Source organism: Amblyomma mixtum, chromosome 10 (genome assembly GCF_055824585.1).
Source record: "Amblyomma mixtum isolate Tamu chromosome 10, ASM5582458v1, whole genome shotgun sequence".
Classification (NCBI taxonomy): domain Eukaryota; kingdom Metazoa; phylum Arthropoda; class Arachnida; order Ixodida; family Ixodidae; genus Amblyomma; species Amblyomma mixtum.
In genome coordinates this window covers 30,505,274-30,521,074 of record NC_143021.1, presented here as the reverse complement: position 1 = coordinate 30,521,074, position 15,801 = coordinate 30,505,274, and the positions used below count along the sequence as shown (strand labels likewise).

Sequence of the window (15,801 nt, the reverse complement as noted above, 5' to 3'; positions counted from 1 at the left end):
ACACAGCTGTACGCATGGATGCGAAGATTATGGTCCTAATTAAACAGTGACTAGCAATAGAAACAGTACACATGAAAGTGGTGGTGTTCTGAAATGCACGCGAAATATTTTGGCCACTTACCATATTGTTTCTGCAATAAAATATTTTTTAATTCTTTTAAAAACGAGCTACTTTCCCTTCATATAAAATGAATATACAATTCTCGCGTTGCACGTTAGAAGTGTGATATTATTTGAAGGCTATATTGAGGAACAACAATGTTTCCCATACTTCCAGCAAGAAGCTATACGGTCTAACGAGGTCACCCGCACTGGCGGTCAGAAGTCGATATCGAAAAGGTGAGTACGATTTTGATACAGCTACCGTTATAGAGGTTGTTTTCTTTTGTTTGGAGTTCAGTCAGTAAAAACCTAGACTGGCTCTTTGCGACAGAGTGTCCGTCAGTAAGGACAACCGGCCTGGAAGTTTTGGTCGTCCTCTTGCCTAGACATAAATGCTTATATACAAGCATTAACTACGCTTCAATGAGACGATGCAGAGACTAACAATAGCTGCTTATCGATGCAATCTATTCCGTTTGCATGTGGCATATCGGCATGGCGGCATCCTTTTCTTGTCGATAGTATTTCTCAGAGCCCTTCAGATAAGGCTACACAAATATTGTGATCTAACGTTGATATCATGAATATTTCAATGTAATACGTTTTATTTATTTATTTCATTTAGAAATACTGTCAACCCTCAGTTGAGGGTCATAACAGGGAGGGATGTTACATATACGTTCATACAAGATACAGTCAGATACAAAAAGAAATATGCAGATGCACTACAGTGTCTTACGGATACAACACAGGATACAATATACAGACTGTAAGACATGTATTCAAATGTTCAACCAGCTGCCGCACGCACACAAACAGAAAAAAAGGAAAAGGAGAAAAAAGAGAAAAGAAAAACACTTTACAATATCCACATGGCACAGTTTTAGTAAAGAACCTTGATTGCATTTGTAAATAATGCAGTATCAGAACTGAGAACAATTTCTGCAGGCAGCTTATTCCACAGCTCTATTGACTCTGGGAAGAACGAACAACGAAGGCATTGGTTCGGGAAAAGTACGGTTGAATAGCTTCACTATGATTTAAGCGGGAGCTCAGTCTGCCTGGAGGTTTTAAATACAAATCTTTATTAATTTTTAGTTCGCCGTGAATTATTTGAAATAACGTTTTTACTCTCTGCTTCTTGCACCAATCTTCCAATAATTCAAGACCGCAAGACTAACATCACCGAAACTGAGTCTGTCCTTCTATATTTCGAACAAATAAAGCGCGCCGCCCGGCGTTGCACCTTCTCTATTTTGGCCCACATTACCTTTTGAGGGGGCGCCCATGCTACTAACGCATATTCTAGGGATGGTCGAATAAGAGATCTGTAAGCCAGCAGTTTAACATCTTTTGTTGCCCACCCCAGTTTTGCTCTTAAAAAACCCAATTTCTTCTGTGCCGCAGAGCACACTCTTTCTACTTGATTGTGCCATTTTAAATCATGCGAAATAGAAACACCAAGATATTTGAAACAAGAAACATTAACTAGATTGTATGTAGCCTTGAATATCGTACTGAATTATTCGCGGCTTTTTATCGTATTATTCGCGGCTTTTTAGGCACTTTTTCCGAATGTGCCGCCAAAAAGCAGTAATGAAACCTGTTTTTTTCAACGCCTAAAAAAAGACGTGCGAATAATATCTCGGCATCATCCTCACCGAAGGAACCGCACATTTCAAAGACAGAATCTCCAAAGCGACTTATTCCTCCAACACCCCCTCCCTCAATATGTGCCAGAATACAATCAAATGATTGCTGCAATTTCCTACGTTATTTGCCTGTTACATAGCCCAGGAGCAGGATTTTGATTTTAATGTCGCTTATCTAGGTCAATGGTTAACTGACTGTTGCCTAACGAAAATACTGCCTTTGTTGGTGGACTTTGCGTCAGTTGTAACGGAGTAATTTGCGACGCCCAAAACGTCCCAGGCCAAGCGCTCAGCCTGGAAGCGGGAGTTGTGCTTAGGGATCGTCATCTCCCTCAAATCTTTGCTACTGTGAATGATAGAGTATAGTCACCTCTAGGCAGAAAAGCACGTATCCGACCGCCTTATGAAGTAGGCACAAAAGGTGGATCGTAGCACGTCTTGACAGGGTCGACGGGCTGTGTTTCAAGCGCGTGACGACGCATAACCTGGGCGACGCAAGCGTCCAATAATGAAGTTCTCAGGATATTTCTGGCTCTGCGTCACGAAAGATCTGGCAATCTGGTGTGATTTTTCATCCTGCTGAAGGCATCAGAAAGGGTTGCGCACTAGGGTGCACCAGGGCAACGGGGGAGCACGGTACGAATGATGTAGGTGCACTGTCCACTCTAAGCAAGCTTCTATGCGGAGAAGCCAGTCGTGCTCTGTGTGGTTATGACATAGACGTATGTTACAAAACGGAGCATGCGTCACAGTTTGAGCTTTCAGATTCGATTACACGACCTGTAAATCACTAAACTCGCGGTCGAAATGCTCAATCATATTTTCTTAAGGTAGTAGGCCGTTGTAGAGCGGTGAACAGTGTGGCATTTCTGATAGAATGCTTCTATAGTGTCCGAGAGGAAGACACAGGCCGAGTCGCTCAGATGTTTTTAGGTGATTTCGTGTCGATTCTACCTATAGTTTCGAAGCCACTGGAAAAGATTTTACTGAGGCGTTTAGGACGTTTCTCTAATCAACATTCCCTCATAGATGATTCCCAGTTTGGTTTCCGACCACGCCTATCAACTGAATCTGCTCTGCTGACACAAAAAGAACTCATTTTACAAAATATAGAAGAAAAACTATTAACTTTAGGCATATTTATGGACTTCAGCAAAGCCTTTGACTGCATTAGTCATCATATCCTAAAAGACAAATTGCAAAAGTATAGAGTAAGGGGAAATGGTTTGAAGCTGATGGCATCATATCTTGATAAACGCCAGCAGTGTGTTACCATTAACGGCTTGTGTTCCTCCTTTGAATATATTAACTGTGGTGTACCTCAGGGAAGTATATTGGGTCCGTTTTTCTTCTTTTTATATATTAATGACCTGGCACAGATTACAGATATGTCAAAATTTGTAATTTATGCCGACGATACTAGTCTGTTTCTTTCGCCATTATCGGCAAGTGAATTGCTAAAGTGAGAGAAGCCAACAGCCACAGAAACCAAGGGGCACAGGGGAGTTTTTAATTAATTTATTTATTTTGTGCTGTTGTTCGATTTAGAATGTTACTGAAAATGTTATCGTTTAAAGCTAATTGATTAGAAAAGCAGAAGAAAAAACAACCACATGCCGCCGGTGGGATCCGAACCAACAACCTCCGAATTACACGTCCGGTGCTCTACCGCTGAGCTACGGCGACGGCTGTCAATTCTTCTGCTTTCGGGGGTATTTATGTTTACAAATAACCTAACCTTGAGAGTGTTCATCAGCGCCACCTATGTTCTTAAGCGGCGGGCGTAGCACGTGCTGTGGTTGTTTTTTCTTCTGCTTTCTAATCAATTAGCTTTAAACGATAACATTTTCAGTAATATTCTAAGTCGAACAACAGCACAAAATAAATAAATAAATTAAAAAATCCCCTGTACCCCTTCGTTTCTGTGGTTGTTGGCTTCTGTCATATTTATAACGAGCCCCTCATTCCCCTGCCCTTGTTTGCTTAATTGCTTAGCGAGGGCCTCGGTTCTTGCAGCCTTGACGCTATAGGAAGCATAAGAGGGTTCTCAGACAGCTTCCACCCTCGCCATTCGATGACGTTCTGCGTCACATCAGCGGTAACTCAGAACGTGCTACGCCCGCCGCTTAAGAACGTAGGTGGCGCTGATGAACACTGTCAAGGTTAGGTTATTTGTAAAAATAAACACCCCCGAAAGCAGAAGATTTGACAGCCGTCGCCGTAGCTCAGCGGTAGAGCACCGGGCGCGTAATTCGGAGGTCGAGGGTTCGGATCCCACCGGCGGCATGTGGTTGTTTTTTCTTCTGCTTTTCTAATCAATTAGCTTTAAACGATAACATTTTCAGTAATATTCTAAATCGAACAACAGCACAAAATAAATAAATAAATTAAAAAATCCCCTGTACCCCTTCGTTTCTGTGGTTGTTGGCTTCTGTCATATTTATAACGAGCCCCTCATTCCCCTGCCCTTGTTTGCTTAATTGCTTAGCGAGGGCTTCGGTTCTTGCAGCCTTGACGCTATAGGAAGCATAAGAGGGTTCTCAGACAGCTTCCACCCTCGCCATTCGATGACGTTCTGCGTCACATCAGCGGTAACTCAGAACGTGCTACGCCCGCCGCTTAAGAACGTAGGTGGCGCTGATGAACACTGTCAAGGTTAGGTTATTTGTAAAAATAAACACCCCCGAAAGCAGAAGATTTGACAGCCGTCGCCGTAGCTCAGCGGTAGAGCACCGGGCGCGTAATTCGGAGGTCGTGGGTTCGGATCCCACCGGCGGCATGTGGTTGTTTTTTCTTCTGCTTTTCTAATCAATTAGCTTTAAACGATAACATTTTCAGTAATATTCTAAATCGAACAACAGCACAAAATAAATAAATAAATTAAAAAATCCCCTGTACCCCTTCGTTTCTGTGGTTGTTGGCTTCTGTCATATTTATAACGAGCCCCTCATTCCCCTGCCCTTGTTTGCTTAATTGCTTAGCGAGGGCTTCGGTTCTTGCAGCCTTGACGCTATAGGAAGCATAAGAGGGTTCTCAGACAGCTTCCACCCTCGCCATTCGATGACGTTCTGCGTCACATCAGCGGTAACTCAGAACGTGCTACGCCCGCCGCTTAAGAACGTAGGTGGCGCTGATGAACACTGTCAAGGTTAGGTTATTTGTAAAAATAAACACCCCCGAAAGCAGAAGATTTGACAGCCGTCGCCGTAGCTCAGCGGTAGAGCACCGGGCGCGTAATTCGGAGGTCGTGGGTTCGGATCCCACCGGCGGCATGTGGTTGTTTTTTCTTCTGCTTTTCTAATCAATTAGCTTTAAACGATAACATTTTCAGTACTATTCTAAATCGAACAACAGCACAAAATAAATAAAAAACTAAAAAATCCCCTGTGCCCCTTGGTTTCTGTGGCTGTTGGCTTCTTTCATATTTATAACGAGCCCCTAATTCCTCTGCCCTTGTTTGCTTAATTGCTTAGCGAGGGCCTCGGTTCTCGCAGCCTTGACGCTATAGGAAGCATAAGAGGGTTCTCAGACAGCTTCCACCCTCGCCATTCGATGACGTTCTGCGTCACATCAGCGGTAACTCAGAACGTGCTACGCCCGCCGCTTAAGAACGTAGGTGGCGCTGATGAACACTGTCAAGGTTAGGTTATTTGTAAAAATAAACACCTCCGAAAGCAGAAGATTTGACAGCCGTCGCCGTAGCTCAGCGGTAGAGCACCGGGCGCGTAATTCGGAGGTCGTGGGTTCGGATCCCACCGGCGGCATGTGGTTGTTTTTCTTCTGCTTTTCTAATCAATTAGCTTTAAACGATAACATTTTCAGTAATATTCTAAATCGAACAACAGCACAAAATAAATAAAAAAATTAAAAATCCCCTGTTCCCCTTGGTTTCTGTGGCTGTTGGCTTCTTTCATATATATAACGAGCTCCTCATTCCCCTTGCCTTGTTTGCTTAATTGCTTAGCGAGGGCCTCGGTTCTGGCTGCCTTGACGCCGTAGGAAGCATAAGAGGGTTCTCAGACGGCTTCCACCCTCGCCGTTCGATGACGTTCTACGCCACATCAGCGGTAACTCAGGACGTGCTACGCCCGCCGCTTAAGAACGTACGTGGCGCTGATGAACACTCTCAAGGTTAGGTTATTTGTAAACATAAATACCCCCGAAAGCAGAAGATTTGACAGCCGTCGCCGTAGCTCAGCGGTAGAGCACCGGACGTGTAATTCGGAGGTCGTGGGTTCGGATCCCACCGGCGGCACGTGGTTGTTTTTTCTTCTGCTTATCTAATCAATTAGCTTTAAACAATAACATTTTCAGTAATATTCTAAATCGAACAATAGCACAAAATAAATAAATTAATTAAAAAATCCCCTGTGCCTCTTGGTTTCTGTGGCTGTTGGCTTCTCTCAAATTTATAACGAGCCCCTCATGCCCCTTCCCTTGTTTGCTTAATTACTTGTGAAAGGAAATTCTGTTCTAGAAAAAGTACTGCATTGGTCCAATACGAACTCCTTAAAAATGAACAACACAAAATATAACGCAATAACCTTCCGTCCAGTAAACCGCACAGTATCTGCACTTACGTCACTTACTCTGTGCACCAATAGCATTGAAGTCGTCACCAAACGCAAAAATCTAGGAGTCATCTTTGACGAACATCTTAAATGGTCTGACCATATTCAATATCTTACAAGTAACTTATCAAAAACTGTATGTGTCATCTGTCGATGTCGCGATATACTACCTGTAGTAATTAAGAAACTGATATACCATGCATTATTTCACTCTCAAATTAACTACTGCCACTTAGTCTGGGGGACCGCAGCCTGTACATATATTAACCATATCCTCATCGTGCAGAAAAAGGCCATCCGTATTATTTCCTCCGCCAATTACGTGACACATACACCACCGTTATTTATCCTACACAATATTTTACCAGCAAGCAAAATGTTAGAGTACAACGTCCTGCTTCTTATGAAATCCACGACCTCCCAATGGAGCAAATTCCTCCTAAAATTTGCTTGATTACAAAAAATAGACCCATCTAGATATACACGTCAAAGAATAAAATGGTCGGTACCTCAGACTCGCACAAACTATGGGAGGCAAATGATGCAATTCCTAGTTCCTAACACACTTAATTCAAATGAATGGTGGTGTGGGAATGCCGGCTCTAAAAGAAATGTTTTTATGAGCAATTTTCTTAGTCGTATGGAGGAGGACAGTTTTTTCTCTTAACTATTAGTTGTGTATATGCATGTACATCCTCACTGTGTCTTCTTACAAACAGAAAATTTCTCTTCCCTATTTCATTATCTCATAGTGAACATCTTATGTTGTACTGAAGTCTGTCGCTTAGAACTATTTCGTAGCGTTGTGTTCTACATGTCTGATTATGATTCCATTTATTCTTCTTCCTGCCTGTCATATTGTGTCATGTTCAATTAGATTTAATTGGTAAAGAAAAACACTTACATGTTTCGTCTCTTTTGCGTTCGAAATTTAAGTGCTTATCGAATGTGACCCTGTACTTTATTATGTATGAATTTCTGTATGCTCCCTGCTGCCTTGTAATGGGCCCCGGGCCTAGTCAAGATACTCTGAAGTAGCTTTTTGCCCAGGGGCCTTTTTCTCTTTTAGAGAAAAAGAATATGTGTATGTATGTAATGTAAGTTCATAGTTTTCCAGCGCAGTGGCAGACGGCCCAAATAAGGGAAAAAGAAAGACGAGAAGAAGGACGAACACAGCGCTGAATGACAACTGTTTATTTAGCGACGCACACACAGCATAGAAACCCTCAAACCAGCGCAGGTGCCCACAGTGCAAGGAAAAAAGAAATGCATCACACATTTATCATAAAAACCGTAGAAGAAACGTCTTTCCTGCCTAATACAGTAGAACTGAAGTGACGCTAAAGCATTGTGAACCAGCTTTTTTCACATGATACGCAAGTTTCACGTGTAGTTTCAAATATGCTTCTGCTAAGGAACTTCACGCTTGAAAAGCTCAGTGTACAGCTCTTGCACGTACTCTACTGCCCGACAAGTCATGCATCATCACCATCCTTCTGATCTCTTCAGATTCTTCTATTATTCATAATGTTTAGATTCTGCACATATGCTGTGGCATGCGCCCTGACTTAGTCAGGCAAGAAATACAATATACTGCATTTTCCACAATGGTATTGACCTTTTTTTTTTCAATGACCTCCTCTTTATGGCTGGTGGCCGCTTGCGATGACTCATCTCATTTGACACGGTGAGTACCCCAAGATCAACACGGCATCAAAAATACCAGCGGACCGATCGGTTGACGACGGCGCGACAGAGAACCGACCCGCCAGATGCGCACGTGCGCACTGAGTTGGGCTTCGCGGTGCGCATGTGGCCGGCGAGGGCGCGGCGGCGCACCGGCTGACCTGCCACTCGGCGAGCGAGAACCGCCGCGCCGTTGATGTCAGGATGTATATACACGTGGAAAAATCTGGATGAGCCAGCTGAAGAATGTTCTCGCATTATCTTGCAACCTTGTTACCGTGTCATGTAGAAGATGTATTTTTTTTAATTTACCTTCGTCAATTTATTTTGCAGTAAGAAGACCGATTGCAACATCTTTGACCTAAAGAGATCCCTTTACTCAACACTTTTCGAAAGCTGTTGGTATACTGGATATACCGGATGTTTAGTTCAGAATAACTCACCCAGGTTTTCTGTAATTGGGCACGCAACTCTTTGTGTATGTCTCAAGGAGGCTGCTTGGTCATAAGGGGGGGGGGGGACTTTTATTGTCAACAATTTTTTCCTGAGTGAACTCATGAAGTCACAGAATGTATAGATTTTATTCTTTCGGTATTTCATGTGGAGTCAGCCACAAAGTGCAAACAACCATTGGTCACATTGCAAAAAAATGCAATGCTTTCTAACTGTAACAAAAATGCAACACCAGCATCAGCACTTGTATATTTTAATTGTGGACCAACACCAGCCTTTTCGACAATCAAAAACTACCCCCCCCCCCTCACACCCACACACATACAAACAATTTTTTTCACAATTGACTCAGATTTAGAACGCACAGCACACCTGGGAGGACAAATGAAACATTGATATGCACGTAAGATATATCTCCCTTCATGCTTCTTTACCATTTCCAGGACTAATGTTTTATTCACGAATCTCATCCATGTCGCAGATGTCCTCGCCGTACATTGGTACCGCGACGCCGCATACTGATGCGAAATGATCGATGCATTCCTTCGGCACGTCGTCCACAGCTTGTTTTGATACAAACAGCACACATTCTGAAAATGAAAACGTCAGGAAAAGGTCGACCATGGTTACGCAGATCTGGCGCAGGCTCTAATCGTCTGTTGCTACGAACAGTTGCGAAGGATCGGTGAAGGGTAATTGAGTTTATTTTCCGAGACACTAACTCAGCGTTCACATGGAATAAAAGGCGCTCCTAGTGCCTTCAATGCACCCTACAGACGGTTCATGAATCAGCTCAATTAAAAATGTTCGATAAAAAGACCTTAGCACTAAAGAGGATGCATGCAATAATAAGCCTAAAACCGGGTAAAATATGTGGAGAGTTATGTGGTCAATAAAGATACACAATCACTCTAACAACAGTTTCGTTTTAGTTTCTACAACTAAGGAAAGGATGAGGACAGGTTGTCGGCATAAGTTTTTTTTTTAAATGAGCCACATCTATGTCAAGAAAACTAGAGAAAAATTTAAAAGAGATATAGGCTAATACAGCGAAATCTGGATATTTAGCCATATATTTTTATGTATGTAAAATGAGAATGGAAATGTAAAGATGTATTTTTGTAGTAACTGACATTTACTGAATACGCTTGACACTTAAATGTACTATGTCGCAAAGTAGTTGGTCCAGTTTTGTTGTCAATATCATGTTTTAGGCGACCTGCATGCCCTCCAAGAAAAATGAAGAAGGTGAGCACAAACTTCTGCCTTGAATATTTTCCAATATACCCCAGAAAAAACGCTAGTGAGAGGCACATACGCGTAGAACTAAATAGTTCGGGCGCCTATTATTGATTTCTTGCAACCAGGGCTAGATTTTTACTGTGGGCCTCCCTTCATCGCAGCATCAACAGAAGTCCCTAAGCAAGTTAGTCCTGTTATTTCCTTTCCTATTCATGACAATAATAAATTATTCCAGCAAATGTTACACTTTCCATGTTGCACGAGCATTCTCCATGAGGAGGATATGCAGAGGTTGCAGCTCGAAAGAAATATCTTCGTTTGCGTACTTCCTGTACTAATCTCTGTGGCCCATCCGAAAGTCCTCTCCTTTCATAAACCATCCGCTGCTTTCTTAAGCGTTGGTTTTGAGAGTGTCGGTAATATATGAGTCCTCATCCTCAGGGAACCAAACCAGAATATCCGAACGTTTTGCAGACACCTGTCTTGGCGCAAAGCGCGCAAAAAACGAGCTTGGCGAAGACATGGGAAGACACATGCAAGCATTGTATTGTTTCTCGCCTTCGTCCTAGTCGTTTTCTGGATGATTTTTGTCAAGAATGGATTATCAACAAGCTTAAACGCACCCCTTACTGATCCCTATCTCACTTGGCTTGTGTATCTGCGTTCATAAAACGCACGCAAAAAAGAACATGCAGACAAAGAGATGCCCCGACACGGCCCTCCTTCTCTCCCTTTGCCTCCGAAAATATTAAAAATCTGTTAGCGAATGGCTCGAACTCTAAGGTCTGTCAACGTGAAAAGTCTCAAAGTGGTCACAGGAAAAGTGGACAATCAGCTGCTAGTAGATTTTGGTGCTGGGGAGTAGTAGTTCCATAGTGGTAGTAGGAGTTGTTTATTCAAGAATAATAATAAAAAAAGAAGGGAGAGATTTTTGTTAGACCTGGGATGTGCCTTCACTAGGGGAAGCACCTGACCTGGGACAGCGGAAATAGAGGGATAGTAGGCAGACTAAAGAAATGAAAGAGGTGAGGGGCGTCCAGTAAGAATAGGGTTGACAGAGGTACTATATACAAGTATTGTGATTAGATGACATATGTACAGGATCAGATGCAGGCACCGAAAGACCGCGTAACAGTGTCAAAGTCTCGGCTTTAGATATTTTCTCTCTGCAGCGTTTGTGTTTGGTTTTCAGTTCCTTGGACGTCTTAGATCATCTATTCCTTCGTACACGTTTACTTCTAGCGAAAAAAAATAGGGGGTGGGGGACACCTAGACTTTGCCTTAAAGGCATGATGGAACAGCGTTAACGGTTCGCTTCAGCGTCCCGGGGTCCTCTTTGCGCACCAGTTCGGTGACATGGACACCGTCGGACAAGGCACAAAAAGCTTACCCTTAACCGCGTCGAACGAATTTGCCTCAGCGGCGGAGGTGTAACGTGTCTGACTCGGGATCCGTGGGCTGCGCGTTCGAATTGTACATTAACTTAATCTTGTTTTCAATGCATTAATTTCGTGTGTTGTTCTTACGCGTCATAGTGACAGCTTAGCCATTTTGCGATCGTACATTAACAATATATGTGATGTTTTATTCGATTTTCAAATCAGCCACTGCACATGTTACATCCTCGCATTTTCAACCAACCTGCATTTTCCCGCATGACGCTGTCCACTCCTATGCTGAAGGGAAGCCTAAACGGTAACGCGTTAGATACCAATACAGTTCACTCAGAAACCAGTATACGTGCGTAAAAGAGAATCCGGAATGAACAATTTGTTTACGCACATGGCGTCATAGTAAGCCTCTCATTAGCTCGCTGCAATTGATACAGATTGAGTCGGCCTGACCTTGTATATGGCTATTCTCTACAGGAAGGACTGTTAAAGGCCTGTTCGCTGGGATAGCGTTCTCGTAGTAGCAGTAGTAGCCGGCGTAGCGCCAGGGTGGCAAGCACGAGAAAGAAATAGGAGGAGAGTGCGATGAGAGTACGGGTATGCACAGCCGGATGGGGGTCGCCACGTTAAACACCCGCAGTGTGGTTACCACGGAAGAAGCCGAAGTAGGTTTAGGTAAAAAGTTCAGGGTAGGGGAAGAGAGGAGGAGCGCGCAATGGCAGTGCAGATTGGCAGGATGCTAATCGGGGTTAAAAACATGGTTCACTTTGCAGTTTTAGCGTATGACGTCTTACAGCAGTCGATGTCTTGTGGACACCGTCTGGTGCGACTAACTCTTTGGCTGTAATGGCCGTTTGAGGGTCTTCGGAATGCACAGCCTTGGGGCGCAAATGTCGTCGGTGCGAATCCCACACATATTTTGCGCTTGCCCTAATTTAGTAAGTTTATCCACAAGAACCTGCCAAGTCATTTGACAGTACTTGAAACATTCTCGGTCAAGCGTGTGGCCCCCAAAGTTCTTGCAAATGATGCTCCCTGGAGGGTCCCACTTCGATAGCTGCTATACTGTCCCGCTCACTCTTGCTATGAGACAGAGTGTGGTCACGTGGTCGCTGTTTTGGTTAATTGGACGTAAAGTGTATAGAGACGCGTCTCTGACAAGTTTAAGTAGCAAAAACTTTCGCTCTCAGCAATCTCGACCAGAGAATCAGACAAAACAAGAATGGCGTCCGGTCAATGCCGAGAACTGCGAACGAACCGAACACGGAATTGGCTTCGGAGAAGGAGCGTGTTGGCCGTGGAGCGCAATCCGTTCAAGAGGCTTCACGTCGAGTTATAGCACATATGGCTCTGAGAGGCGAAGGTGAACAGTACTCCGGAGACACTGCTCATCTGCATACGTTATTGGACTTCGCCACGAGTTAACAAAGGGAAAGCGAATGCCGCTCCCTGCTGCTGCTGGCTTGCCAATCAGTCCCCCCTTCAAGAAGGAACCAAGTTGTTCTTGAAACGTGGGTTGAAATTAAATGATTTGTTGCGATCAGTCTTTCAGAATTTTTTTATGAACGTAAATTCAGAATGAACAATTCCTCATAAGCGTGCATTACCCATAAATTTAAAGGTATAGCTTCCTTCCTCTAATGCTGAGCTTAAGTCATCGCTGCACGTTTTTTTAGGCTTTTTCTCCAGAGCTAATTTACGTCCCTAATGTGTGGCCTTAATACAGCCGAATACCTCGAATAGATATTTATAATGATGCTACTGCATAGGCATTGTTCAAAAATTGAAATATGTGTTGCGTGGTTGACGATGCTTTTTTTGTACACCTATGTTGTTTTCGAGATATAGTTGAGAAAAGTTGTTACGATTTACGCATTCTTTTTACGACTTATGAGCGGTGATGAGTTAGCTTGATTCTTTTTGAAAAAAACTGAAGGATGACCTGTGCATGCGCAAGCATATCTACTAACCTTATAAGCTTAGAAGAGAGCAGACAAACCTGGAACAGGTATCCACAGCAAAGAAGCCGTGGCTGTTATGGAGACACACGATAAGAGTCATTTATAAAGTAATCTGCGGCTGTAAGCATTAGCTCTTCCGCTCTTCATGGCTCAGTGTTTGCTATATCACTGGCAGAAGTGAAGTTTTTAGCATTTCAAGTGCATTTTAGAGAAGCGTTAATCCCCTCGTAATATTCTTGACGTAAAAGATGGGTCCCACGGAATATCTGAAGCGACCTGCAAAACAAAAATGCGCTGCTTACCATCTTGGTAGTAAACGCCTTGAGCGATGACACAGTTCTTCTGGTTGGTGTAAGGAAACGCTATAACTTGGGTGTAGCTCGGATCTGCAAGCAGAATATAAAAACCGAGGAACGCTAAATTCAAAGCGGGCAGGATAACATACGTGCATATTTCCTTACTCCTCTATAAATAAATGCCAAATTCAACTAGTCAATCCAGAACGGATTTTCTCGCTCTAAGGGGGCCAATCCCTGTTCAGTGGTTGGTCTGGATTGCATTCGCGAGTACCAATGATCGTTCAGGGACGTTTAAACAAAGTATAAATAAAAAAAAATTCCTCGGAGCGGGACATGAACGCATAAACAGAAACCGCTCTGATTCCACCGCTTGCCTAGGTGCGGTCGCCTTGTCTTCAAGGCGTCTTCACAGTGAGGGTTCTGACGAGCACGTGTCAGATGCCACGCGTCCTTTATATGCCCATTTCTGTGAGCAGTGGACAGTCAGCTGCCCACTCCAGCATTCAACGTAGCAGAAGCTCCCCGAGTGAGCTTTACTTACAGCCATTCATGGAATCTGGCGGAAGGGAATTCTTTTCTACCGACCGCTATGGCTCGTACAGCATGGGTCGACACATGGCTATAATTCCTTTTGAGGGCATTGGAGCTTTCCTACTGCAGTTCGCTTTTGTCTAGAGCTCAAAGTGCAGACAGTGAAAAATCTGGTAGGCGAAGCCGATGCCCGATTCCAACAGGTTTCTTTGCCAAGCACAAATACCACCTTGTTAACTCTCATAAAAGCGGGGTTTCAAGTTAACGCGATGATAATTCATTGCCAGAGGTTGTTTCAGAAGTGTTGTCCACACTTTGTTGCGTCTATTAAGTAATAATGGGGCACAACTGTAGCTTCAAGAGAAGTTGAATGGTATGAATCTCGTGAATAGGTCCAAAATTTGGTGGCCTTCCGCTTCAAAAGGAATGAGTGCTCATCGACAAGAAGATCCGTATGCAGCACCGGAAATTTTTAGATTGAGGAGATTAAAGCCTCCGAGATAATTTAATCGTTTCTTTTATAAAACCACACGGCGACTACGAAAGAGGAAAGTTAGTGAGAGATAATATTTTTGCCGACATATTCTAGAAACATCTTGGCGTCAGGTATTACACTAGCCCACAGTTATCAGCTTGCCGAATTATTACCAAGGAGTGCTTGTAATGCTGCTCTTCCGATATTTCAAGGGAAAAAGAAGTATTTGCCAGCAAAGGGAAATTTAAAGGCTTCAATATTTAGCGCTTTGGTTGATAGCCACAGAAAACTTTATTCAAAACGGCGTCGCCCGGCATTCACCTACAGCAGGAAAGGACAGCGGACATAAGCATGAAAATTTATAAAGTGGCAGGTAATGGATAGCCCCACACTCTCCAGGAATGCTACATAGAATGAACATATTGGACTTTCCTGTTGTTCGTCGTAGGCTTCAGATAACGTTTTTATTTCCTTCTATTCCGCTTCTTGTCAGCTCATTAATTTAAGTGAAATGGCTGAAAGCGTCGTTAAAGAAGGCCGTTTGAAGGCCAGAGTTGGCTATCTTCCGTCTTCTGTTTCTCACTCGATGCCAGTCCGCATATGCATGCTGATTTCTTGTCTTTTAGACCTGATTTTTGGCCTTTGTATTGTTGCGTTGCTAACTTGCATCTTTGTTGTCTATAAATCCACTCCTGTAACAGTCCCAAGAAGGGACTAACCGTATGTTCAAATAAAAAATGAAATAAAAATAAAAAAGCAGGTGCATTAGAAATCATGCTTTTGACCCATAACCTAGAAGTCAATGTCATTCAAAACCTGTCTTCATTCTCAGATGAAAGGAGATTTTCTATGGACACTTTGTGGGGCTGGCTCTGGGGCAATTTTTACCCACTTCAACTCCACGCGCTCTCTTCCAGTCATCAAGGTGCCCGCGCTGCGCATGACCAAACGCTCGCTCGGCAGATGTGGCGATCGCTGCGGTGAAGGTTTGATAAGGGCAGCAAAGCTGTGCCCGGGGGGACTCCCGCGGGAGCGTTTCTAGAGCGTGGCCACGGATTCAGCGGTCACCACGAGCAGGCAGGAGTATGCAAGGATGGGGAAGTCTGTCTTGTCGCACCTCCACCAAGATGTTACGGGGAAATACAATTTACATTTGTTTACAAGCTATAGGTGAATAGTTCCTAGCGGCGAGCAGCAGGAAGCACCAACGAGGACCGGGAGCACCACCAACCTCTTCTGTTGTTGTTGTTGTTGTAGCCTTTGACAGAATGGCACATACCCACACTGGGGGATCGGCCAAGAATCGGGAAGTAAAGGTTGGTATTCACCTGTGCGTAGTAAAGGCAATCATCGACAAACGCAGCAGGAAGCGGGAAGCACAGCGATTTCTAGGACGAGGTTCGCCGAACCGCCGAGCTCATGCAAGACAAAGACGACA

General features: G+C 43.7%; 1 protein-coding gene and 1 non-coding gene across 2 annotated transcripts in view; one reads left to right on the top strand and one right to left on the bottom strand.

The window, feature by feature from the left end:
• Nucleotides 1-5,937: 5,937 nt before the first annotated feature.
• Nucleotides 5,938-6,009, top strand: TRNAT-UGU (transfer RNA threonine (anticodon UGU)). The gene has a single exon. It is a non-coding gene; the product is annotated as a tRNA-Thr (tRNA).
• Nucleotides 6,010-8,877: 2,868 nt separating this feature from the next.
• LOC149325511 (uncharacterized) overlaps nucleotides 8,878-15,801 on the bottom strand; it is a 34,485-nt gene continuing 27,561 nt past the window's right edge. Inside the window, exons 4-5 of the mRNA XM_089563123.1 lie at nucleotides 13,361-13,444; nucleotides 8,878-9,054 (exon numbers count right to left, since the gene is read on the bottom strand). Coding sequence (XP_089419249.1) covers nucleotides 8,918-9,054; nucleotides 13,361-13,444 — 221 coding nt within the window. The 3' untranslated portion in view covers nucleotides 8,878-8,917. The remainder of the gene's footprint in view (nucleotides 9,055-13,360; nucleotides 13,445-15,801) is intronic.